Raw genomic sequence first — 27,814 nt, 5'->3', positions numbered from 1 at the left:
AAAAGGGGTCCCAGCGTCTCAAGCATGCCCAGAGTAGCAGGAGACAACAGCAGGAGGGAGCAAGCAGAACTTCTTCCTTTCAAAAAGCTTCTGAATGTTCTCCCTGCACAGATTACACCTCTGTGTCTACCACTCATAGACCCATCACAACACCCTTGACATTCCAGTCCGGTCTGCAGAACATCTTGGATTTGCTCCTCGGCGCCCAGGCTTTCCTTCGGCATGAACTGTGTGGCAAACTTCTTCACCTATGAAACCACCAAATCGGTGGTGGTAAAAAGTTGGACCATCGGCGTGATCAACCGGGCCGTCCAGTTGCTGATCATTTCCTACTTCATTGGGTGAGGGATGGCATGTGAATGGGGGAAATATATTCTCACTTGGGGGAGGGAGGGCGGCTGTGGGAGAAACAAGGTAAGGGCTTACACCCCACAAATCATCATCGCTCAAGAGGTGACAACTTTTTACACAAAGGTATTGGTAGAGGACAGTAGAACAAGGAAAGTGTTGGGGAAGTAACCGGGAACAGCTTGGCTACCTTAAAAATCTTGCCTTATTTTTGATGGGTGTGAGAAACCAGGTAGATAAGGCTGCTAAGTCAGGGCTTTTTTTCAGTCAGAAATCACCGAAACTCAGTTCCAGCACCTCTCAGGTGGGTACCATTGCCACTGTAAGAGAAAACAAGGAAGGTGTTCATGGTGAGTTCTGGTCTTTCTTTTTCTAGAAAAATAGCACTGTGCCAAGTGAATGGTTCTAAATGTAACTTGTTCCTGTAAGGAAGACTTGAAATACATAGAGATTTTCACTTGGATTCTCCAAACTTGCAAAGATCTCTAAGGAAATAATAACTCACATAGGCATGCCTGTCAGCTCTGGAAAAGGAACCTGCAGTTGCAGGTGGCAGGAAGGCTTATGTGGTCCCACAAGGCTGTGGACAGTGTTGTCTCTGGCTTGTGGGGTTTGGGTAGCGGATAGAAAATGATTACCATCTCTCACAATTCTAGAGTTGAGGAGCTGTTTGGAGAGCCAAGAGACTTGGATTCAGGGCCACAGCAAATTTTATTTGTGAAGACCCTGTTTCATCATCCTAAGGGGATGTTGTACAAATTCATGGGCTTCTGCCCTTTGATGGCCCCAAGGAAATCATAGACAAAAAGGAGCTACTGCTGTTGCTGTTTAACTGAAGAAGTGCTTCACAATTATTTGCCTATTGTGCCATGTGTTTACCTGAGACCAAGTAGCTGAATTCATGTTGTCCCTTCAGAGACTTTGTTTGGACGTGTGATTATGTAGGCAAGCTTGTTCACACATACTGTATAGTCATTTCTTCCAGCAAAAGAAGGATTCTGATAACTCTTTGCATTATGCTGTGCCATTTGCAAACTTGCCACCCGAGCCAGAGCATCCAGCCCCACGGAGAGGCTGACTTTACCACATGCCATGATAAAATTTGCTTTACTAGATGGCAAGAGGCTCCTGGTAGTTATTTGAATTCATTCTACTCGTGGCTTTTATGGGTTGGGTGTTGAATGTCAGCAAAGAAGAGGGACACGTGCACGTTTGAACAGACAGAGATGGGGGAGCTGCGTGTTGTTCCTGGAAAAGTAAATCTATCAGTGTGCTGAATGTGGGAGATCTGTAAGAATAACTGAAGCAAGGACGGGATTCATAGGTTAGTGGCAGACAGCACATGATTTGACTCCACAAAGCCCCCTGCTCCATCTCTCCACATCTTCAGGGAAAAGGATTAGGGAGCAGGTGATGTGAAAGAGCTCAGCTTGAGACGCTGGAGAGCCACTGGCTGTCAGAGTGGGCAGTGCTGGGCTTGATAGCCAAAAGGTCTGGCCTGGTAGAAGGCAGCTTCCCACAGTTCTCAGGGGAGCTGGGATGGTTTGGGAAGGAGGCGATTAACAGTTCACTTAACTGCTTTGGGATGGGTTCTGTGTTCTGTTTTTCCTGAGACTGTTTATACCGGAGTAGTCTCACCGACATCTTAAAGTTGTTTCTGGGAGAAAAATATATATGGGGGGGGATAAAGGTGGGGAAGCCTTTTGGGGGATGACTGCATGGGGTGGTAACTCTATAAGAAGGTACATTAGTGGATTGTGAGCAGGCTGACCAACTTTGAACTACTTCAGCAGGAAGGGTGGGTGGGTGGGTGTGTGAGAGAGAGAGAGATTGTGCACTTGGAGATCATAGCTGCAGGAGCAGTGGCGTAGCGTGGGGGGTGCAGGGGGGGCCGGCCGCACTGGGCGCAACATCTGTGGGTTAGGGGGCGCAAATCCATGGGTTAGGGGGTGTAAATTACTTGCCTTGCCCGCTACGCCACTGTGCAGGAGGCAACTACTATATAGGGGTAGAGGTTATGAGTAGTTGGAAATTATGGAAGCCAGCAGCTACCTAGGGAACAGCGACTGTGAAGGCCATCTGGTGGCAAAAAAAAGAAGTAATATGGAAACAGCTTTTGCTGCACACAGAGAGATGTAGAGGGGGTGGGGGTGGGGGAATCACTGCTGGGTATCCTAGCGCCCTGGGCTTACTCTTATTGATTACAATTAAATAGGTCCATGATATGGTTTTGCCTTACATGCGAAAGAATGTTAATGTCTCCTAATGGCCCGTGAAGGTCTCTTTATGGGAGATAATTGTTAGGAGATGGTTTCTTCTAGTTAACAGAGAGCTTTCTGGAATGAGTAGAACGGGAAAGCCGGCGGAATGAGGGGAAGACGATAAATCCCCAGTTTCCCCCAGTAAGGGGTGGGGACTGATGTGAGATGTGTGCCTGTGTATGCTGTAACAGAATAAGCACTTTTGAAACTGATACTGTATTGTTGTGAAAAGGCAGCACCTATACTTTGGAGCTTCCCGCCAATTCACATCAGGCAGGCACCTTCACTGTATTTTTTATGTAAGCAAGCTAATCCAAACAGGTAGATGTCAATATGCTTTAATTTCTTTTTAGCTTAGTCCCGATTCTAATTGTGTTTTTTTTTTAATGTTTTAAACTACTTGTTCTTAACTATTTTTTACAGAGAATGAACATATCTTGTAAACCCCTTAGTTTCGTTACAAACAAGCAGTACGTTTTTTTTAAATACATATTTGCAGGTAAGAGGGGCAGGATTCAGCTAAAAACAAAAACAAAACACTGCTGCTGTGAGTCAAGCAGTGAAACGGAGGGCCTTGAATTTGGAGCTTTGGGGTTCAAGATTTCTAGTCTGGCCCCACATAGGTCCCTGACTGCAGACCTCAGTCCCTGATCTGATAAATGGAATGATGGGTTGCTTGTGAGGATAAACTCTACAAAGTCTGCAAAGCAGATTAGTGTTGTCTAATTCAGTGTTTCCCAAACTTTTTTGGGCAACGGCACACCTGTTTACTGAAAAAAAATCTCACGGCACACCACCATTAAAGCCCTGCCCCGTGACGTCAGCGCGCAGCGTCACGCCGGGAGGGACGCACGAAAGTGAAAGTTTTTTCCCTCCCCCTTGCCGGGGAACCTCCAAGCTTTGGGGGTGGGAGGAGGCAGCAGAGCGAGGGACTGAGGGACGGCGGCAACTGAGGCGGCGGCGGCTGTTGTGGTGGTGGCGGCGATAGCGGGCGGAGGAGGGGGCGGCGGCGGGGCTTGAGGAGCCGTCGCCGGGAGTTGCTGCTGCTGTTGTTGCTGCTGCTGCCCGGACATGCCGGCCTCCTCCTCCTCCGCTGTCTCGCGCTCCTCCCTTTTGCACGCGCTGCCCCGCCGCTCGGCACCACCACCGCGGAGCCGCCCCCGGCTCGACGCGGATCCTCGCCGCCGCCGCCTCTCACCGCCCGACTCGCCCGCCTCCCTCCCACGGCACACCAGCCAATGTCTGACGGCACAGTAGTGTGCCGCGGAACACCGGTTGGGAAACACTGGTCTAATTTCCAGGAAGTCCCATGGAGATAAGTGGGACTATCCCTGTATAAACAGTGTTGGGAAGAGGCTATAAAAGTACAATATGAAATAATAATTACGCACTCTATTCTGGGTTGTGAAAGGGGTGGTGAGAGAGGGCAGCTATATTAGCAAGTGTCCTGGTTATATGCAGAGGTGGTAGTAATATACAGTATGGGAGTTGCAGCAGTGGACACTTCCAGATGAGCCTTGAACCTGAATTGTTTGTAGGAAGATTAGGTGATGTCTGTTCATTGGGTATTCACTTTGATTTGTTTATCAGGACCTTAAGACGACCATTGCATCAAGCATACCATCCAGAGCATTTTCTCGGTCACTTTCCTTATCTCAAAAAGTGGGAGTGGATTTGTCATGCAGGACACCAAATCCACTTTAATTGCACAACCTGAATTTGCTGGTGTATGATTGAATCCCACCTGAAAATAGATATCCTGCAAGCGCTCAATTGCACAGAAGATTGGTGGGAGTTCATTTGCTTGATGAGGCACAGACTTGTTTCCTGGGCATCCTTCCAGAGGAATATGAACGGAGGGGCTCGTGGCAGGAAATAGGTGGAGGCCAAGCCCCCCCCCCCTGCCATCTCAGCTTGAGTGCTTGGACAGAATTGTTCCCCACCCCAAGCCTGATGTTGTTAACCAGAGTTCCATTAGCATGGATAGCCGCTTGGGCCTTGCCCATTACTTTCTCTCTCCCTTATACATACTCCCCTCTTCCGGGGGAAACACAATTTCTTATCCGCTACTGCATTGCTGGGGGAAACTCGGCTGTAAATCCTGTCTTCCCTCTCCACTCCCAGGGGTCTAACAGACTAAAGAACATTGTTCTTCTTGAGACAATTATTTAGCAGTGCAATAAATGCACAGGCTCTAATCCAGCATTAGTTCCCTATGATTAAGGCTGCAGTCCTAAGCACATTTACTAGGGAGTGAAAACCGTCAAAACATAGTTACAGGTAGAGAGCCGTGTTGGTCTGCCGTAGTCAAAACAAAATAAAAAAATTCCTTCCAGTAGCACCTTAGAGACCAACTAAGTTTGTTATTGGTATGAGCTTTCGTGTGCATGCACACGTCTTCAGATACCTGAAGAATCTGAAGTATCTGAGGAAGTGTGCATGCACACGAAAGCTCATACCAATAACATTATACCCAAGGGTCTTAGAATTAAGAACCCTCTACAATCCACGTATCCCACTGAATATGCAAGAAAACTGGCCTAAGGTCACTCAGTGAACTTCCTGACTGTGTAGGGATTTGAACCCTGGTCTTCCAGGTCCTATTCCAACACTCTAACCAGTAGGTTATATATCTTACCTCTGTGGAAGGAGTATGTGCACATCTGGCTATGTGTAGTTCTTCATCAGCCCCTAGGATCAGCAGCGCAGTGGAAGGGGAACTCAGGGGAGCACAGTTCCATGATATTTATTCTGAGTAGTGTGAGGGCTATCAGGTGCCAGAGTAATTGACAGACTCTCCTTATTTTGGCAAGTGACTGAGATGACAGTGAGGTTTTCCAGTTTGCTTGTGGCAGAATAACAGAAATCAGAGAATGAGGGAAATATAATGTTTGCATTTCTTTTCTTTCACCCCTGGTTAAAGCATATCTCTTTTGCCAGGCATCTGACAGCTGGTTGATGATCTATTCAGGGTGTGTTTTTCCAGCTGGAACCAGTGATTATTTTTCGGGGGGGATGCATACCCCTAAACATTTTGTGAATCTAATTTTGACCTCATTGAGGGGCAGTATTTCAATATGAGTAGGAAAATGAGAGTATCCACAAACATTTTTAAAGAAAAAAAGCAGTGACTGGAACTCACCAGAACTCAGTTCCGGCACCTGTCAGGTGAGTGCCATCGCCATTATAAGAGAACAAGGGAGGAGTTCATTGTGAGTTCCAGCACCTCTTTTTCTAGAAAAATAGCACTGGACCTATTGGATTAAACATTCTTCTGCTGAGTTTGTGTGTGCCTACATTTTTGGACTCCACTTGAGGGCTTGGTTGTGAACTTCCTGCAGGTATTGCTGTGTGAGCCATCACGAGGCGCTCCCGCACTTCAGCCTTTCGCTGGCTGTGATGCCTTATTAGATTCTGCACAGATCGAAAGGATACATGATACTCCCGTACAAACCACAATTAGTTGCAGGGTCTATGCAGGCTCTCAAGTTAACACATGTAGATTGGGGATGCTGCATGTCACAGCAATTCTTTACTCACTTAGCATGGAAGGCCTTTAAAAGAGGATTCGACATATTCATGGAGGATAAGGCTGTCCGTGCGTAGCAGCCGTGTTGTTGGCTGTGCACTTCCTCCACCATCGGAGACAGCATTTCTCTGAATACCAAGTGGGGAGAATTACAAGTGGGGAGAGTGCTGTTTTCATTCCGGTCCTGCTTTGTGGGGCTTCCCATGGGCATCTGGTTGGTCACTGAGAAAACAGGATGCAGAACAAGATGTACCTTTGACCTGACCCAGAAGGGTGTCTCTTCTTACCGTCTTATGTTCTTACATAGTAAACGTGGATTGAAAAGGCTCTTGTGTCACACGATGCAGGTACTGCTAACCCCCCCTTCGCAGGGTTTCATTTGGCTCACAGCCTAGCGAAGCATTTGTAGTCTGCGTAATGGACCTGCTGCTCAAAGCTGGCGCATGGAGTCTAGGAATTGGCATGACATTGATTGTACCACAAAGCATGAAATATGTTCGTGGTCATGGATTCCATTAGCTTCTGAGGAACCTTCAGGAACTTCCATTTTACTAAGAGGCAGGTTTATAACTCTCGATTGTGGGGGAAACTCCATGCTTATGTTCTAAATTAGGGCAAGAAAAAAGAAAAGGGGGGCTGGGTAAGTATTTGGGGAGGGGGACTTCTCAGATCCAGCTACTGAACTTTTCCCTATGCAAACAGATCAATCCCATCCCGAGGAAAGGGGATCAAATCATCCCCCCCGCTAAATATTTAAATCAGGAGACCCCCCGAATGGAGAGTATAAGTAGGTAAACACTTGAAAGCAATATGCTCTTGTTAGCCCTCATTCCGCACCTTGTTGGCACCCATCGGTCTCGGGAGACAATGGAGGAGTGTGCCTTTGGGGGTAACTGCTGGAAGGTTGCAACTCCTGCTGTGGCTGTGGAGAACAATGTGGGAGAGACATGTTTTGTTGCAGCTGAGGCAGATGAAGGCGTCTGGTTGGTTGTGCTGCTGCAGATGCACCGTGGCATGAATCAGGAGACCACCACCTCCAAACAGAGAGTTTAGGTACGCACGCACTTGAAAGCACTATGCTCATGTTAGCCATCATCCTACAGCAGTAGGAGGATATCCCATCACCACCTAATGGAGACAGGATGCATTGCCATAGAAGGGATAGACATTGGCTTCATTCGCTGGATGGGTGTGGTATGGTTCAGATGCCAGGGTGAGGGAAAGTACATGGTCTTCCTAAAATGAAAGATTATTATTGCAGGGTGATGGTATATACCCAGCTTTTACCAATCTGCCCCCCCCAATGTTTTGGACTACAACTCCCATGAGCTCTAGCAAGCATAGGCTGATGGTAGTTGTAGCCCAGAACTTTGGATGGGGGCCAGGCTGGTATAACCCATCTAGTGTCTGACTCTCTCTTGCCTGCTGCCGCACTGGAGTGATGTGCTGGGGTTGTTCTTAGCATCCCTAGTTTGTAACTACCAAGTAGTCAATATAAAATGGCGTTGACCCAGCAGAGAAGTTGTTGTCACCATTTCTGAGCCTCATGCTGGCAAAGTCCATTCCACACAGCACTTGCAAATATCAGCATCCTTGCTGGAGGGCCAGGGCATTTTCCCCAGTGACAAAACTGGGGTGGTCTGAGTGCTAGGGAAATGTGACATCCCTTCAATAAAAGCTCTTCCGCAAGAGGAGGGGAGTGGATCCTGTGCGTATGTTGCCTACAACAGCAAAACTCCAGTCTTTGGCAAAGGCAGTAGGAAAGGAGTGATGTAAGATAGGATAAACCCTTCTACTTCTTCTGAGTTGATCAAACAGAGGGAAATAAATGGACCATTTAACTGCTTCATTTCAAAATGACCGTGTGCTTAATGTTGTTAGCATTTTACCAAGTTCTAAGTGGGTATGGAAGGGGGGAAATATCTAATTTAATTTGATCCATTAGTGGCTTCCAACCTTGAATGTTGGCATCTGATACTTCATGAGGGTTGTTTTTGTTCTCCTTTGTGATGTTCAAAGGCTGTCATTCTGGTATGGATGGGATGGCATCAGCTGTGCTGGCTCACATGGTCTTCTTGAGCAAGGGAAGGGATGAACAAGGAAGTGATGTCTCATAGTAGAGGCCATTTTTTAATCTCTAGGCAACCAAAGAGGGATCCAGCAGGGAGACTGAATCCCTCAGACTGGAAATTAGCTGCAAACATTTAGCCGGGAAGATAATTGGCAATTGGAACGGTTTGCCAGTGGATGTGCTTGATTCAGCGCTAGATGTCTGATATCCCATAAAAGGTACAGACACTATCTAAGAATTACTGGAGGGATAATATATGCACCCTGCTGTATGCCGGAAATCAGACTGATGATAGAAAGGCCCTTTACAATCTGTGATTCACTGGAATCCAAATTAGACAAACTGCATTACAGATTGCATTCTTAAGCACATGCTCTTATTGGGGAGCAGGCTTAATTGAAATCAGTGGTATGTGCTGCTGAGTAAATGTGTTCAGGTGACATTTTTCCATTTGGCCAGTGCTGATATGCTTCCTGGCCTCCTTCTTGGTAAAGTCACCGTTGTCAGAGCCATCAGCTGCATACATGGATGGCGTTTCTATCTATCGCTATGATAAATCAATATAAATCTGAGCGCTAGAGGGCAGCACCCAACAAAAAATGAGATGCGAAGTAAAAATTGCCTTACAATTTGGTTTGGACAAAAACATTCTTTTAAACGCCCTCCTACGGGGCTTATCGTCATTTATTGCCTAGCAGGGAGGCCTGTTGTGGGAAACAGCATTTTTTTTTGAAGCAATAACTGGGAGGGATCTGCTATTATGGGGCAGGGGGCTAATGGTATAGATAGGACAACGTCTGAACTGGAAAATAGTATGTTTATGGTACAAACTTCATTTTAAAAGGACCTGAAAGCCTCACATCATCACTTCCTTTGCTTGCCAGAGCAAGCAGAAGCTGTCAATTACCCTTGCGCTCCAGCAGATCACCTCATCACTCCTTCTCTGAAGAAAGCCCCCAACCCCCCAATTCTCATAACAAGGCAACCAGAAGAGGCTTTTGAAATGCCAAACAAATTCATAACATCTGTACTGACTGCAATAGAAATGGATTACGCCCACAGGGAGGGAGCTGGAGACCCCAAAATGAGATAACTGGCTGGCAACAGCTGAGAGAATGTGGAAGTTGTGACCTCGCTACTACAGGGCTATGCAGAAGCACAAGGAGAAGCTACTTGGCCTCAAGATCTAGTAGTCATAGGGAGCTATTCCGTTAACAATGCTAATGCTTAGGACACCAAAACAGGGGTAAGCAGTGTGCTGGACTCCAGCTCCCAAGATCTCTGACCTTCGGCCATCCTGATGGCAGCTGGAGCCCAACAACAGTGGGAGCACACTAAGTTAGCTAACCCTGCAGTAAAAGATCAGGGTGGTTTTTGCTCATGTAAATTAGTCCACCATTATTTTCTGTGTCTTGTCATTAGGGTCCTAGAGGACTTGCTAACTGGTTTATTTCCCCACCCCCCACCCCTGTTCTGCAGGTGGGTGTTCTTGCACGAGAAGGCCTACCAAATAAGAGACACCTCCATTGAGTCCTCTGTGGTGACCAAGGTGAAAGGCTTTGGCAAGTACAGTAACCAAGTCATGGACACGGCTGATTATGTTACGCCTCCACAGGTAAGCCTTCACGAAGTTCTCAGGGAGGGAGTTGGGTTGAAAGGGTATGGCGCTCTCCTGCGGCTGAAAGATGGGTAGGCCGTTTGGTTTGTTGATATCTGGATAAATCGATCATTTTTATTTTTGTCGTAATCATTTCAATTTAATAGTCGCTTGCTATGTAAGGAGTCTCTAAGTTACTTGAGAGCATAAAGTCAGAGCATATAAAATCAGAAAAAGCAATACAAACGATACAATAACCCGTAGCACAGACCCAATAAAGCAGCAGCAAACCCTTCAGCAGCTGAGTATGGCTTCAGCAATAACTTGGGGGGGGGGGGGTAATGTGGCTCCTCTCTCAGAAAAATATTCCCTGGTATAGTTTGTGCATGACTGTGCACAAAGATTACTGTAACAAAGATTACTATATACCTGATTACTAGCAAGGGAATGCATATGCTGACTTATTCCATGGAATAACATTGTTCGTGAAGTAATAAGAATGTTCTAGAACCATGGTGCCCAACATGGGGCACACACCCCACAGGGAGGCAATTTGATTTTTAGGGGGGGGGCAATTCAAGAATGAGTTATTAACAGTGAATGGCCTTTTAGGCTTTCTCCACGTGAATGTGAGTTCACTTTTTGAATAATAAGAATTATATGTCACCAGGGGGACGGGCATCAGGATTTTGGAGATGCTTAGGTGGGGCATGGCCAAAAAAAGGTTGGGAACCACTGTTCTAGAATGACCCATTCAGCATGGCCAGCCTGCCCATGAGGCTGGTTGAAGTAGCTGCCTCAGGTGGTGGAAGTTGAAAAGATAGTGCCCCCATGGGTACCCCTGGCCATGCCGCTAGTGGAGAAGTAGCACTAGCACTGGCTAGTGCTAGCATCGCTTCTCCACCAGTGGCTGTCCTTCAGCTTCCCAGTTATGGACAGCATGGCGACAAATTCCCATTTCATCTCAGGAGGCAAAACAGGACGCGTTGCCCCTGCCATTCAGTCATACAAATCACCCCCTGATGTTGCAGCCATCAAGTGATAAATGTGCAGGCATGAACCAGATATACATACATAATATTTTAGTGGTGCAAATGAGCCATTTGTGTTTGCACACAAACAGTAAATGGGAAAGGATCAGGGCCTATGGTGTCTGTATTTTAAAAGAACAAACATGGTTGCACAATTTCAGATGCTCAGTTGTGAGTATTTCCTGCCCTGGGAAATCACACCTGAGTGCAAACCTTGTTCAAAGCACTTCTAAATGCCTTCTTGAAAAATAAGTGTCTTAATGATTTCATGCCTGCTCACTTGCCACGGCAAACGGTGCCATAAAGAAAGATTGTTGGTAGCAATACAGTACAGATGAAGGAATGAAGAGCCTTTCTTGTGGATCTAAGGCAGCAAGTAACTGGCATCAGCAGAACTGTAGATAAAAGTTTATTGGAGTCGAGTCGGAATATTCTATGGATATGCGTTCAGATTTCATTGTACCTTCAGCATCAAATCTGAGACAGGTCACTGAGCACAAGCAATTTGTGTTCTAAATATATACACACTACTTCTCAGGACCGCAGATAACCCTTCTATGCCGCTCCCCCCCAACCCCATTGGAACTGTAACAGAGTTCTAACGTTGCTCCCATGTTCCCCAACTGAGCAGGAAATTCCCAAAACATGCTCAGGCCCATTAGGAATACAAAGAATGCAGAAGAAGAGTTCCATGAATAGAAAACATTGCGGGTAAGAACACCAGCTGGTCCCACTCCCCACCCCCAAAGATGATAGGAACAACTGCTCCGAATTCTGGAGCCACCAACTTCGTCCCAGTTGTTTCTGATTTTTGCTGCATGTTGCAGTGAAACTGATGGATGGGCTTGGAATCCAAGAGTAAGGCTTAGTGAAGGATATGGCGTCCTGAGGTCTCTGCCAGCATTTGGAAGTGGACTGAACCCAGGCAGCTGAATGTGGACCTCTGCCGGGGAGTTGGGGACTACAGGGTAGGATTGTCAATTTGTTTGACTTGGTCACCGCAAACTGAGTTTTCATGGGGCTTAATAAAAGAGCGTTCATGTTCATTTATTTGATTTTAAAATCTTTAAACTGCCCTTTGTCCAGACAAATCCTCGGGTGGTGTAGAATAAGAACAATATACTGTTGTGTGCCACCCCAAGATCCAATTGGTGTGAGGTTCCAAGGTTTACCCAAGGTTTGTGCTTCCTTTGGAAAGAGGGACAGCGGAGATTGTGGTGTTGTTATGATATATGGCTTAATTACACATATATACAACCTGAGCCTACGATGGAGGTTTTCACAGCATTAACACTCCAAGAGGGCCTTGTTTATCCCATAGCCACAGCCTTGCATTCACACACAAATCAAACATCACTCTGACTTTCTGGCTTCCCAGCATGCAGCATTTTTCCAGCTTCTAGCTCACACCCTTCAATTCTTCGCTCTCACCTTTGTCTTTCTAACTACCAGCAAGTTTGTTATCTGGCACAGATCCACTTCCTTTGGTATCTTAATGTCCCCATAACCTAGGCTATCACCTCACCAGGAAGCTAGCCTGACTCTTCTAGGAATTTTAATCCCAGTTTATATTACACTTGCTGGACAGGGGATAGAAGAGTTTCAGCATACAGCCTACTCCCACCACCAGCCAACTCATAACAATACAATAGAATCAAAACAGAATTCATCATAATAAAGATACACACACCCATTCCCTGTTGCACCCCACCCAACTCCCTGCAAATACCACACATTCTTTTTTTAAAAAGTAAAATTTATTTTCCAATTTTTTCCAATAGCATTTTGACATAAATACAATCCAGTATTTTTCAACAAATATATGTAAATACCACAGTCTTAAACTGGCATCAAATAAATTGTAAAGCCCAGCTTTTTGGGGACGGGGGGGGGGGGATTGCCATGTCAAATGGGTCCTGTGCTGTTTTATGGCCTTAAAAGTATGCAGCAGGACCCATCCGTATTTCTTAATGACTTTTTATGGTCTCCTGAATGGGCAGTTTGCCAGCAGGGCTGGAATATGGGACGGTTCTCAGCAGTTGTGTACATGAGAAACAGCACTGGCAATTGAAATAGGCAACAAAAACAGAGACTGGCAGGATGGGGAGAAAGTCAGACTCTTGTGGTTGGCTGGAGTTAGCTGGAACTGGAACTGGGGTGTTCAGCAGCTGCTACCTACGTGTGGGTAGTCTGTTTGCCTCCAGACTGCTTGCCTATTTGAAGTGGGAGGGGGACAAATATTGCAAAGAAAACCAGAACTCAGTTGCTTTTGCACACAGGGAGAACTCATCCCGGCAGCGCAGCCCCTGAAGCTCTTTACCACTCAGGGAAACAGCAAATGTGTAATCGCCTAGCACACACCTTCCTCCATTAGGAGTGGGGATCAACTGTCTCTCCCCCCCCCCCCTTTGCTTGGTGCTAGACCAGGGATCAGCAAACTTTTTCAGCAGGGGGCCGGTCCACTGTCCCTCAGACCTTGGGGGGGGGGCAGACTATATTTTTGGAGGGAAATGAACAAATTCCTATGCCCCACAAATGACCCAGAGATGCATTTTAAATAAAAGCACACATTCTACTCATGTAAAAACACGCTGATTCCTGGACCATACGCAGGCTGGATTTAGAAGGCGATTGGGCCGGATCCAGCCCCCGGGCCTTAGTTTGCCTACCCATGTGCTAGACTGAGCAGTTTGCATTCCTTCATCCTTAAGCATTTTTAGAAAATTATCTGGAGGCATTTCCTGTTCTGCATGGCAGGTCATGGGTCAGGAATGTTGGGTGGCTGTGAAGGGGCCGCCCATCTCCTGGGCCCAGTGCTCCTGATTCTGAAAGAGCTGCAGCCAACATTTCAACTCCCCGCCCAGTTTCTATCGGGGAATTAGGGGGGGGGGGATTTAAATGGCGGCTCCCAGCCACAGGCAGTGCTTGCCAGCTAGAGCACTGTGTCATGTTACACCCCCAGCATCTGTCACCAAGGTAAAGATGGGGGGGTTAAGGTGAAATACACCAGCATGCAAGTTGTTGTATTTGAACATCATTAATGGATTATAGTATGCTTTGCTGTTTGTCTTACGGTTCAGTTTTCCTGCACCCCGCCCCCCACAAAAATGGGTAACACGTATATTTGATACATTAAGTTAATTTTGTTTTTTTTTTAAATAAAAAAAAAGACGGCACCTGAACAGGGTAGAAAATCATTCTGGCTTGCTGCTGTGCCTTTTAACAGCATCTTAATCAGCAAATGAAACCTTTTATGTCCTGGAGATAAGCATAATAATCTGCTAATGTCTTTACAGCTACAGTGGTACCTTGGTTCTCAAACTTAATCTGTTCCAGGAGTCCATTCGACTCCCAAAACTGTTTGAAAACCAAGGCGCAGCTTCCAATTGGCTGCAGGAGCTTCCTGCACTCAAGCGGAAGCCGCACTGGATGTTTGGCTTCCGAAAAACGTTTGCAAATCGCAACACTTATGGGTTTTCAGCGTTCAGGAGCCAATTTGTTCGACAACTAAACCATTTGAGTACCAAGGTACCACTGTATTCATAAAGGCATAAAGGACGGAGATGGTGTACGCAACCACTATTAAAATGCAGCTAGGTCATTTTTTGGCTGTGGAAACATCCACTGTGCTCCCACTGGTGTTCAGAACACAGTGTGCACACAGCATTAGCCGCAATCCATATCTTTCCTGCACCCTATCTCCCCCCCCCCCATAGTGTGTTTTGATGTGTTTCCTCCCAAACCAACTTCGATCCAATATCGATCCAACAAAAAGGACAACCTTGCTGCTTTTTAAGCTGGTAACATGTACACAGTTCTTTTCTCATTTTGGATCGAAGCTGGTTTGGGTAAAATACATCAAAACTCAAGATTTAGTAAGGGACGGCAGGACTGATACAAGATAAATATGGATTGTGGCTAATGTGTGTATCCTGCTTTTCAAACCAGCAGTGGGAGTGCACTCTAAACGGAGTAAAGAGAATGTGTGGTTCAGCGAAGGCTCAGACATGGAGGGGACACCTCCAAACTCCAGCATCAGCCAGAGCCGAGCGGCTTTTCAGAGAGCTGCAAGGGGGAGGAAGAATCAGCAAAAAATGCTTTCCCCCGTCCTTCAGCAGAAAACCCCAACAGTGGAACTCTGTTCATAGGAGCTCAAGTTCTAAGCCACATGTTTCAATTTTGCTTGCCGAAAACTGCAACAGGGGAGAGGAACTGCCATAAAATGTTTTGGAAACTCCGAGTAACCTTTTTCCTTGGCAGACGTGGGAAAGTTGTGGCGCAGAAGAGAACTTTCCTTCTTAACTTATTGGAAAATTCAGAGTAATTCCAAGCACAGAAACCAGCTCTGTTTTTATTTTCCTGCCCAGTCCCAAGGCAGATGTTTGAAAAAGGGAAACTCATTTTCTCCTAAGAGTTGCAGCTTCTTATTTACAGACTTGACATTCCAGAACATAAGGGCTGCTCTGTGCTGTTTGTTTCAAGGTGGGACCTTGTTTCAGGATCACTTTACATGGAAATTTAGTTACTTCATTTTATGAACCAGGGATTCCAGGTAAGCTGTGCGGGAGAGGGGGAGATTTGAACTCGCCTCTCCCCAGTTTCATGCCAATACTCTAACCACTACACCACATTGCCTCTCTTACTTTTCTTTGTCCATCTATGTATGCATTGTGAGGAGCCAGGGTCAATCTCAGTTCCTAGTGCCTGTGTGAAGAATGCAGCTGCAAGAATTCAGTTTTTTTAATCATGTGAACACCTTTAGGTATTTAGGCATCCCTAGGTGTGGAACATTTTACAAGGGTGCCATACAAATCCTTAGGTTATATTGAAATTACACAGCTTTAAAAAAAGTTATTCTTTATTGAAAAATTAAAAGGATTTTTGTACCTAGTATAAAATTGCAAGAGAAAAGATTAACAATTGTTAAAATACACCTGTGAAAAAAAGATTGTACTTATCCTAAACTTAACCTAATACAGTGTTTATACAGATGATTTCTAAATATTGTTAATTTTGTCCTTGGCAAGTCTACATTTGTACTTGTTTGTCTATTCCCAGTAACAAGGGCTGGTGGACTGGCTGGCTGGGCTCCCTCACCTTCTTGCTTGCTTACTCTGAGGCAGCCTTTGCTCCTGGCAACCAGCACCCTCTGGCTGGCCCCAGAGGCCCCATTCGCCTGGGGAGCTTGTGGCCAGGGCTGGTGCAGTAAACGGCTGTGCAAGCCTTTGGGAGGCAGAGATGCAAAAGGGCATCAGAGGAGGGAGGGGAGGAAAGAGAGGGATGGAGGCCAGTATTGCCTGCGGCACCCCTGAACGTTATTCAAGGCACCCCAGGGTGCCACGACACACTGGTTGAAAACCACTGGTGTACAGGATGCAGGTTCTCTGCACAGGTTCCCTTTCAAATGTTATATGCAAAAGTGACTGTGCATATGGCTGAGTAGCTGCAGAAGAACGGCCAGAGAAAAGGGAGGGGGTTAATGTTTATTATTATTATTATTATTATTATTATTATTATTATTATTATTACCCTGCTCATCTGGCTGAGCTTCCCCAGCCACTCTGGGCGGCTTCCAATCAAGTGTTAAAAACAATACAGCATTAAAGGTTAACCCTTTCTGATGAAAAAAATCCTCCCCAGCAACTTTTCTCCCTGGGAAGGAAGGGTACCCCCCAAAACCTTTTCCTCCCCAGTGGTGGAAAAGCTTGAGTGAGTGTTCAAGGGAGGAAGAGGGAGGGTTTTTTTAAAAGAAAAAGAAAAGTGTTGTTGTTTTAAAAAAATATATGCACAATTGCATCTCCTTTCCAATTCGTTGCCTCAGGGTCTTATTTTTAAAATTCTAATCCATTGCAAAAATAGTCACAGGTCTGGTATGGTGAATTTTTGCAAACTTATTGAGAGTTGGTTGCAGCTGACTAACATTGGTCGATGTGGACAGGCAGGCTCATAAAAAAATGTTTGCTTGTCCCCGTCTCTTAGTCTGTGCTTTGATCCTTGCCTGGGTGTTCTCTGATTCTTTCCCACCCATTGCTTCACTTGGCATACTCTTCTTCAACTTGTCGTTTGGGTTTAATTTTGCATTTTATTTTCTTGATCTGTGACCGCAGTAACTCATTTGTTCACCATTCTTCTGTCTCTGTGCCCTTCCTTGCGACAACGTGAACTTTCCCCTCCTTTCCCACCCTGCTCCCACCTGCTCCTAGGGAACATCGGTCTTTGTGATCATCACCAAACTCATTGTGACGAAGAACCAGTTCCAAGGCGTCTGCCCTGATGTAAGCAGGTCAGGCAAGAGAGGGTGAAGGGAGGTGGCCTGGGGCTGTGGTTTCTCCTGCCATGTCTTCCGTGCTCTAGACAAAAAGGAGCTTAGCCTTTTGTGCTCCCCTCCTTAGCTATTCCTTTGAGAAGACTATCCTGGTGGCAGAGGAAGCTTTGCAGCAGAAGCTGTCAGTGTGGTGGGGCAGAGCTGCAGAGCTGCAGAGCCGCCCTCCTGACGCCATGTAGGTTGCTTGAAGTGGATGTGCTGGGGCACAGTGGCAGCAACGTGGGCACAGCCAGTCCGGTGTTCTTGCTGGTGGCAGCTCTGACGTTCTGCACTGGCCTGTTCATTTTGGAGTATAAAAAGCTGCCTTCACCGTCTAGCTCAGAACTGCTCACACTAATTGGCTACATTGGTGGCAGAGAAAGGGGCGGGGTGGAGTTCATGGATTTTATTAATGGGCTCCTTCCCTCCAAAAAAGAAATTTAAGGACTGATTGTGAATGAGACAGTGTGAGGATCGGGAGCTAAGATATTCTTAGCTCCCTCAGGAGTCTGAGCATCTCAGAACAGGGGGACAAGTTAACTGGGAAGAAACATTAGAGGTTTATTCTCTCTGCCCATCTCTTCTCTTTCCTGTTTCATAAATAGCCGGGGTACAAGTGCATGGGGGACAAAGACTGCAAGAAGCCCATCCCCACCGCCACAGGAGCAGGTAAGCAACGGACAACAGACAAGGAAGGAACAAAGGCTTGTCTTTACCTTTCATTGTCACTGTGAAATGTATTGGCTTTGGCTCATTGTTGGCAGAATGACCTATACACCATTGACCTACTTTTTTTCATACCCAATGGTCTGAGGGCACATGAATGATGCTGTGACAGTCCGGGGAGGGGGGGGGAGCCAAGCAGGGGCTGGTTGGTACTTGGATTGCGCTGTACAGAATTTTATTTTTAGAACAATTTCTGGGATGACGGGAAGGATAAATAGTTGGAATGTGTGGAACTTATTTTTCCCAGCATACGTTCTTGAGTTGTGTTGAAACAAGACAGGCATCCAGCACAGGAAAAATGGTGGTTTAAAAAGAATAATGTGGCTTTAGAGATTATTTTGATTAAGACTGTCTGCAGGCTGTAGCTGAATCAGCTCCCAAACCAAATCAGGCCAGTTCAGGTTGACCTGGGGTTCAGCCAGGTTGAGGCAGTCATGGATTGCCCCACAGTGGATTGGATGTGCTTGATCAAAAGGCGGGTGGTTGGGTGGCGGCTGAGGAGAGCGTGGAGACTGCAATGGACCCCTTATAATGAGCTGGAGAGTTCCATCCAGTTTTGCTATTTGAGGTGAACTACAAATTCTCAAGTAGTCTTTAAATGAAGGCATGATCTTCCTGACATGCTGAGCTTTGCCTTTTTTTACCATGACATTTTCCTGATGGAGTGTTTCCTTCTGCAGGGATCCTGACGGGCCGATGTGTTAATTACAATTCCACTTTCCAGACCTGTCAGATCCAGGGTTGGTGCCCAGCAGAGGTGGACAATGTAAACGTGTAAGTGCTTGGACCATGATTGTTTCAAAGAGAAGGAACATTAACCCCACTGTGAACCTTCAATCAGAGCTGGCGTCCTAGTCAACTGACTAGTCAAATAATGCCCAGCAGACCCGCCAACTCTTGTCTGTAGTCAAATATTTCTTGAGGCCAAAAATGTCCTTGCGTGGGTGGTGGCTTAGCTTTTCCATTCGTTTTAATCTGACATGGAAGGACAGGATGGTTCTTTGACAGTTGTCCCAGTACTGATCCAGTGCCTTCTTAAGACTTCCAGCTTCAGGTGACTTGAGCATCATAACCAGGCCCCAACTGGGGGATGCATGAAATGTCTTAGTGCCTCACAGACAAGTATAGGCTTGTTCCTGATTGAAAATGTGGAAATCCCCCATATACGGCAATTTAAAAAATAATAATCTTACACAGAAACCTGAAACCTCAGCAGGAACTATATTGCCACTATCAAAGATCATTGAATCATAGAATGGTAGATTTGGAAGGGTCATCTAGTCCAACCCCCTGCAATGCGGGGAAACTCAGCTCAAGCATCCATGACAGATGGTCACCCAATCTCTGCTTAAAAACCTCCATGGAAGGAGTTATTTCATCTTATTTCACCTGGTTATCATATCCTCCACCACATCTGAGGCAGCAATCTTCTTCAGGAGGTCAGGACATGCCCCACTGAAAGCACAGACAGCCCTTGTCCTCCAACAGAGGGAAATGGCTAGCAGGGCTTAGGAGGAATAGCCAGGAGACATTTGCCACTTGAGGCAGTCCCCTCACTTTGCCCAATGGCTGGGCCAGCCCTGCAGTACTCCGCCCTGTTCCAAATGATCAATGTCCTTTACTTTTCTCCCTGCAGACCTGTCATGCTAGAAGCAGAAAACTTCACCCTCTTCATTAAGAACAGCATCCGTTTCCCCCTGTTCAATTTTGAAAAGTGAGTAAAGGGGCTCCAGCCTATAAACCTGAGTGGGGATGGCATTCAGGAATGTGGCTCCCGATACACTTGGTCTGAAAGCTGCCCTTTGGAAATTTCCCTTGGCCAGAGGTTTTCCTCATCCCGCTGGAATTGTGTTCTCTGGCAGTTGCAGGAGGGCTCCATGCAAAGGGTGGGAAGTGGTGGCTGGGCTGCAACAGGCCTCCTGGGCCATCAAACCAGTCTGCAGCATAGGGCAGGGACAGGGAACTGTGTGGCTCTCCCCCCACCCCCACCAATACTCTTGGACTCCAGCTCCCATCAGCCTCGGTCAGCATGCCCAGTAGTCAGAAATGATGGGAACTGTATCCCAACACCACCAGTTCCCTATCTGCAGCATAGGCATAGCCACTGGATGGCATTTGGTTGAGTATGTCATCTCTGTCAAGCACAGTCTGATGCAGATTCCCAAATCTGGTGGCCACCAGGTGATGGGAATTGTAGTCTGGAACACCTGGAGGGCATGGCTAATGTGCAGTGTAGTGGGTGCAGGTTGCATGTCAGCAAAGCAGGCTCTTCCACACCAATATTATTCTTTCCTCTCTAGAGATTCAGGTTTGGGGGGGGGGTTGCGAACAGTAAGAATGTGAATTGTGCCAGCAAGCATCTGTGGAGAAAGAGAGAAAGAGAGAAAGAAAGAAAGAAAGAAGAGAGAGAGAGAGAGAGAGAGAGAGAGAGAGAGAGAGAGAGAGAGAGAGAGACCCCTATAATGACCTCTCTCCCTCATAATGTCTCCAAGCAAGTTATTTTTTTATTTTTTTTCAAAAAATTTATATATTTAGCATTTATTGATTGTAAGGTGAAACCTCAAAGCAGTCCGTATTGACTCTGCATTCCCCTTGGCCCCTGGGGAGAGTCAGGGCTCGCTGTTTTATTGTCAAGCAAGTTGCGCTGCAGAAGTAGACTGGGAAGGTTCAGAGAGCACCTCACACATCCCCTAGCAAACGTTGCAGTTCTTCTGGCCGGTCTCTTTCACCCTGTGATGGCTGTGGCTCTAGTGCCACCTCCAATTACTTCCAGGTGAAGGGAGCAGTAGGGCAGGCTCCTCAGACCGAGTTGCATTGCGCCACCAAGCCCTGACTTTCCTTGCCTCTGACTTTCCTCACTCTCTTCATTTGGGGCTCAGCAGTTCTCATCTTAGTCTGACTTACTTTGCCTCCTTCCCAGGGGAAACCTCCTACCCAACCTCACAGCTGAAGATATCAAGAGATGCCGCTTCAACCCGGTGGAGCAACCCTTCTGCCCCATCCTGCGCCTTGGGGATATAGTGAAATTTGCTGGGCAAGACTTTGCCCAATTGGCTGACACAGTGAGTATTACTGCTGCCAATATGAAGCAGTGGAATGGGTGCTCTGTGGCTGCTGTGGGGTAGTGGCCAGGTTTGCAGTTTTGAGCATTGGAAACCTAGTTTTCTGACCTGAATCTCCCCCTCAGCTGTGATGCTTTCTCAGTGGTCTTGGGAACTCACTGATACACAGTCTGTCCTACCTTGCAAAGCTGCTGAAATTCTAAAGTACAGCTCTGATCTCCTTAGAGATCAGAGCAGGGATATAAATGTACATCAGAACCATTGAAATAAATGGTGCAACAGTGGTACCAAGATGAAAGCATTTGCAAACAGAGATTGCAGGGACCACAGGCATGGGGTTAGGGTGGATAACTTTATGGTGATGTTCATTAGATTACACCCCTGTACTTTGGAGATGCTACTCCTCAGCCCCTCCAAATAGAGCTCTGAAATCCTGGAGAGCTGCTGCCACTCAGTGCAGACAATATTGAACTTGATGGACCACTTTCTGGAAGCTTGGGTGCAACTCAGCTTACAGAAAGAGGGAGTTTGAACAGATAGTGTAGGAATCTGGAGGTTGCTTACTCTAGCTCTGTACCTTTGATCTCTACGCTGACTTTTCTATCTTTTGGTATTAAGACTGATATCCTTAAGCTGCATCCTCTCTAACTTTCGCCTCCCTCTCCCTCTCCTCTTTTGGACCTTGAGATGAGAGGTCAACAAAAGAAGCAAGCATATTATTTCTCCAGCCTAGTTAGCTTAAAACTGGAACTTCTACCCTACCCAAGTTATGTGCTTCCCATAATAAAATCATCTGCTACTTTTCCTCAACAAGGGTCTGTGTGTGACCATAACAGGCAAACCTGCACACTTACAGTTACAAACTGTCTCAGTTCCATTACTGATGGTCTCTGTCTGTGTGTAAAGCAGATTCCTATCATTCCAATGGATCCAGATTAGCTACCATTTATTCACAATCCATCGGTAGTCAGGATTAGAACCCCTCACACCATGTGTAAGCATGAATTAAAAAGATGGTGGTGGGGAAAACCCATCCTTGTACTATACAGTGGTACCTCGGTTTTCAAACATAATACGTTCCGGAACACTATTCGAATTCTGAAACGTTCGAAAACCAAAAACTCAATACAGAAGCCTTAATACAGAAAACACAATATGGAAAACTCAGTACAGAAGCCGTGTGGCATGTTTGACTTCCAAGGTGCATTCAAAAACCGAAATGTTTGTCAACAAAGACGTTCAGAACCCGATGTACCACTGTATTTTAGTGACCCTAAATTGCACAATAAAATAATTAAAGACCACAAAGCATAATTTAATTAGTATGACGTGATCTTGGGCCACATGCCTTTAGAACTGGCTCTGTGTCTGTGAAGTTCCTTGTCCCTGCTTAGTGGCCAGAAACTCCCTGCTCGGCTTGTAGGGAGATTTTGCCTGAGGGTGTGTTTTTTCGCACAGGGTGGGATAATAGGGATCAAGATCGGATGGGTGTGTGACCTGGACCATTCTTGGGATCGCTGCGTCCCCAGCTATTCATTCAACCGGCTTGATGGTGTCTCTGAGAAGAACAAAGTCTCTAATGGATACAATTTCAGGTAAGTGCGGAGCTTTTCCGTCCTCAATCAAAACCAATACTCGGAATCCCTTCCTCTGTTGCAATCACTTTGTAATTTAAGATTCCTCCCCACATTCTCACCCTTGCTGTGGCTTATGAACATGCTGTCCTGTGCACTTTCGCGCCCACCCACACATCTTCCACCTGCTTTCCCCCCTGTGCAGATACACCAGAGGCAGCCCTCATTATATATGACTTTTCAGCTGCAGAACTCGTCTCGCACATAAGACACATCTGCTCTGTACATAAATGCAAGTGTCCTTACTCTGCCAGCCACACACAGAGAACAAAGGGGAAGAATGGCAGTTCAGTAGCAGAGGGCACAATTTGCATGCAGAAGCCGCCTGGTTCAACCCTTGCTATTTCTAGGTGAATTATCAGATAGGTGAAAGAGAGAAAAATCTGTTTGAGAATTTGAAGCGCTTCTGTCAGTCAGAATAGACTAACAGTCATCAATATTTTGAGACCTGGGACCCACCTTTAACCCAGACTTGCATTTGACACCCATTTCTTATCCTTTTTACCACATATTTTGTATGATAGTTGTGCCACTGTTGCAGCCCATCTTAGATCAGGCTGTGAGATAGCAGTGTTTCCTGACACACCCACAGCAGACCAATGGAGTAGAAGGTATTGAGCTAGCGAATTATTGGTCTAGCTCATTTTGAAACAGCTTCCTGTGTATTTTGGGGTCCCAGCACCTTTAATTGTTTCATTTATTTCTCATGGTGTGATAGGAAGTTTTTAACTATGTACTGGTGTGTTGAGGCACTCAGGGTTCTATCCAACGAAGTTGCCGATTTCCCCAAAGACTTTTGCTTGTGCAACAGAACTTCTCCTCCCTCTCCCTGTACACCCACCCATTCTGTCCCCTTAACCTTCTAGAGCACATGGGAAGTGGAGAGGGAAGGGAAGTCCTTGTGTGAACAGGATGGCTCTGTTGGACACAACCCACAGTTTGCAAGTAACAGCCTTAGTGCCTTCTAGCTGCTAGCTGGCAAGCATTCTATTGCAGGTTCACAGTCTTCCGACTCTCCTCTTCTACTGTTACAACCATCCAATGGCACCTCACCATTATGTTTACCTTGCATGGATGTGTATGTACATGCAATCATGTGTTTGCTGTTGCCCTAAACAGACCCATGGACTTGTGTGTGTCCCTTTCTCTCGCCCACAGATATGCCAAATACTACAAGCAAGAGAACGGCACAGAGTTCCGCACCCTCATGAAAGCCTTTGGCATTCGCTTTGATGTTCTGGTATACGGGAATGTGAGTGGCACAGGGCAACTGCGTGAACAGAAAGCAATGGCTAGGCAGAGGCCTGATGGGAATGGTCGGAGAGAGTTAAATCTTAACTAATGCCCAGGGAGTTCAAAGCCCAGGTCCTTATGCATTTACAAAGGCAATATGTCTTGCAAGGGGTACTTGTAGCACAATCCTATACATGTCTATCCTGATGAGCCTCATGAAATTCAAGGGAAAGTACTTCCAGGCGTCCAATTGTAGGATTTCAGCTACAGTATTTTAATGAAAGGAATCAGGTTGATCCAGACTGAGGCTGCAGTCCTGACCATGTCTATTCAGAAGTAAACACTATTGAATTGAGTGGGATTTACTAGCAGTTTGAAGGCATGTCAAAGTGCAAGTAGATAAATAGGTACCACTCTGGCGGAAAGGTAAATGACGTTTCTGTGTGCTGCTCTGGTTCACCAGAAGCGGCTTAGTCATTCTGGGCACGTAACCCAGAAGCTGTACGCCGGCTCCCTCAGCCAATAAAGTGCGATGAGCGCAGCAACCTGAGAGTCATCGGCGACTGGACCTAATGGTCAGGGGTCCCTTTACCTTAAGTGGGGTTAGGATCACAGCCCAAGTTAGTTGAAATCAGAAGAGCAGCTTTTGGGGGGCGTTTTTAATGAATTCTATATCAATGAAACATAAAGTAAAACAGTGCTAACAGAAATGAATCTCTAAAGTAAATAAGAAGTGGCAACGTTAGGATCTTGAAGGATATGCATACATTCAAAAATTATTCTTTCAAAACATCACAAATAAAACCCATCTTTTCACAAATGTGTTCAGATGCTGTTAGTTACCCATTCTTCTGTAGTATGTTAATTAATCAATAATTCCATATTGAATTATTATTGTGGAACTGTGGATCCTTGACCATCAAAGTGACACCAGTGGCTATGGCAAAGATGGTAGCCTGGAATGATTAAGATGGCAGTGGCATCCACGACTGTGGCCCTTCTACAGAGAGCTGCAAGCTAAGGTAGAGGTGCTTTCATGAATAGCCCAAGAACGCCTTTCACAACTGGAGGGGGAGCCATTTTGGTGGTATCCTAGTTCGCTGACATTTATTCCAATCCTCTGATTCTTCAAGGAGAACCGTTTTTGGTATGCTAACTTTGCCTTGTGTTCCCTCAGGCTGGGAAATTCAACATCATCCCAACCCTCATCAACACAGTGGCAGCCTTCACGTCTGTTGGGGTGGTAAGCATTTTGGATTGCCCAAAGTTTTGTCATGTCTTCTCTCCTTTCATTGTTTAGTCCAAAGAACTGGTTGGATTTTACCATTCATGGGTTTTAGTTCTCAGAACTTCACACACCTGATTAGGACAAGGTTCTCTAGCGCAGTGTGGACACTTTTTCAGCCCAAGAGCTACATTTCCTTCTGGACAGCCAGAGTGCTCTTGTCCAAACTTCCCACAGGCATTTGGCTGGCCACTGTGAGAACAGGATATTGGACTAGATTGGTCATTGGCCTGATCCACCAGCCTCTCTTTATGTCCGTATGGATTCTCCGACTGGAGAGGAGAGTGGAAAGTGCTGGGTTTTAGGAAGCTCCGGAGCTTCCTCTTGGTCAGGAAGCTTTTTCTAATCTGAAAATGTTGATTAATGCACCAGTCAGTCAGTTATGCCCAGAGTTGCTTCTCTTGCTGTACCATTTTGCCCGGCCACTTCTCCTGTGAGAGGCCATCTCACCCGTTCTCTTCTCACTTCAGGGGACAGTCTTGTGTGACATTATTCTCCTCAACTTCCTGAAGGGAGCAGATCAGTACAAGGCAAAGAAATTTGAAGAGGTGGGTCTCTACAGTACACAGTTAAGTTTATTGCCAGCAAAAGTACCCCCGTGCCAGTAGACCTCAGCCTTTTCAGACCAGGAGCCTCTTATGGTTGCAGTGCTGCTGCTGTAACCCATCTTATGTCAAATGATGACCTAGCAGTGCATCTTGGCCCACCAGCTGAAGATCCATTATAGTAGACTCTGCTCGCTATGGGGAAAACTCCCCTCTACTCAACTTTTTAGCTCCACCCCCAGCCTTGTTCACACGTAACACTGAACCAAACCATGACTCAGTGTAAATGAGTGTGCTGGTGCACAGTTAGAACACTGCAGCCTTTTCACTTCTTCCCTGCTCTTGCCCTGTCACAAGGAGCTAAGTCATAGTCTGCAAAATAGAGCATGAGAAGAAATATTCAGAATTGTGCAAGCTAGTGTGGGGCAGGGGTTAGAGTGTTGGGCTAGGCCCTAGGAGACGCAGGATCAAATCCCCACTTGGCAATGAAGCTCATTAGGTAACTTTAGGCAAGTTACTGTGTCTTAACTTAAACTCTCTGGGTTGTTGTAGAGAGAACCATGTATGCCACCTTGAGCTCCTTAGAGGAAAAGTATGATATAGAGGTAATAAATAGGAATAATAATGATTCCTCTACAAAGGTAACAGCTTTCTGTCTCTCTCCGCACCCAGGTGTCAGAGAAAGTGTTGCATCCAGACACTTCTGGAAGCCCCATTTACCAGAACAACCAGACCCTGGGACGTCGTTGTGAGGAGAAACAGTCAACTGATTCAGGCACCTTCTCAATTGGACTCTAACAGACAGACATGTGAAGAGGACATTAACAAATTTCCTACATTGCTCTGCTGTCCTGGGTGCTGCCCCACATAACAGCCCTTCAATTTGGATTCTTCTGTCACATTGCACCACTGGGGTTGAGGGAACTGGTTGGTTGGTTTCAGTTTATTGTGTGCTTCCCAATTCTCTCTCTCCCCGTCTCTGTTTTTTTCTCAGTTTCACATCATGGCCCACCTCTCCCAGAGAAGCTTGTGAGTCTTAACTTGTCAGAGACTCATATCCCCTCTCACCTCTTCCTTGAGAAAATAGCCACAACAAAAAGTATTACTTAAAGAAAAGGAGATTCCTGGGTCACCAACACCAGTGCATTAAAAGTGGGTGTGGGATGATCATCCAAAAAAACTCTTAAGAGTTCCAGTAGAACTGGAAAATGTATCAGTGGAAAACTGCTTTTCACACTGAACCCATGAATCTCAGATTCACTATGGGGTGGCACGACAGCAGCATCAAATCTCCACCTCGTGAGCTGAGCTGTACCAGGTGGTGACATTACATAAGAACACCTAAAGTCCCAACTAGACCAGCATCCTAGTCTCACAGTAGCCAGACAGATGCCTGTGGGAAGCACACATGCAGGACTTGAGTGCAGCAGTCCTCTCCCCACTTGAGAATTCCACCAACAGGCATACAGGGGCAGCCAGGGGAGGCTGGATAGAGCCATGATGGCTAGCAGCCACTGGTAACACTCACCCTCTTTTAAAGCCATTCAACTTGGTACCATCATTACATCTAGTGAGACCAAATGTCATACTTCAACTGTGCAGAATGGAGAAGTTCTTCCTTTCGTTTCTCCCAAATTTTCCAATATTTAACTTACTGGATGGCTGAGTTCTAGTATTATGAGAGATGGAGAAGTTTTCTCACATGACCTTTGCGTTGATCCATGTGACAGTATTTTATGCAGAGATGGAGAAGTTTAAAACACTGTCACATGGATCAACACAAAGGTCACGTGAGAGGGTGGGGGTTAGGGAGCTTTGACCACTCCTTCGCCTACCAAATGGCCAGGCCTTTTCGGCAAAGTGATGGAAGTTTCTGAATAAAAATAAAAATGCATGCGTAATCTATGAGGCAAGAAAACATGGGTGTGCTGTAAATAGTGGTGGGTTTGTTTGTTTTTCATTCTGTGACAACGCTGATAGGTACTCCCTACTCCAAGAGCAGTGGAGACAATACAGCCTTTGGATGAGAGAGAGCCAGAGACTTACGATGTCTGATATTGGTCCCATTTTCAAATGTAGAAGCAGGTCCAGTGGAAGAAAGTCAGCCCCTGCAGCAGACCCCACAGCCCCTAATCCTACATCAGGTTCCCCAAAGGAACATTTAAAGCTGCCTTATACCCAGCTAGAT

The 27,814-nt window shown here is 46.1% G+C and overlaps 1 protein-coding gene across 8 annotated transcripts; it reads left to right on the top strand.

Annotated features, from left to right (window-relative positions):
* Positions 1 to 36: 36 nt before the first annotated feature.
* On the top strand, positions 37 to 26,731 carry P2RX3 (purinergic receptor P2X 3). Of its 8 annotated transcripts, none has more exons than XM_081905102.1 (12): positions 37 to 341; positions 9,689 to 9,824; positions 17,041 to 17,112; positions 17,747 to 17,810; positions 18,548 to 18,641; positions 19,504 to 19,581; positions 20,788 to 20,929; positions 22,388 to 22,524; positions 23,722 to 23,815; positions 24,974 to 25,039; positions 25,552 to 25,629; positions 26,299 to 26,731. In XM_081905102.1, the coding sequence occupies exons 1-12, from the start codon at positions 223 to 225 to the stop codon at positions 26,422 to 26,424; spliced, it is 1,206 nt and encodes a 401-aa protein (XP_081761228.1). In that variant the 5' UTR covers positions 37 to 222; the 3' UTR covers positions 26,425 to 26,731. The 8 variants fall into 8 exon arrangements, with proteins under 8 accessions (XP_081761228.1, XP_081761232.1, XP_081761229.1 ...); XM_081905106.1 differs by lacking the exon at positions 37 to 341 and adding an exon at positions 8,345 to 8,427; XM_081905103.1 differs by lacking the exon at positions 37 to 341 and adding an exon at positions 9,237 to 9,455.
* The last annotated feature ends 1,083 nt before the right edge of the window (positions 26,732 to 27,814 follow it).

This window comes from Podarcis melisellensis, assembly GCF_964234715.1.
Source record: "Podarcis melisellensis genome assembly, chromosome: 1".
NCBI lineage: Eukaryota > Metazoa > Chordata > Lepidosauria > Squamata > Lacertidae > Podarcis > Podarcis melisellensis.
Note: the sequence above shows the minus strand (reverse complement) of the source record. Positions and strands in the feature narration are given on the sequence as shown.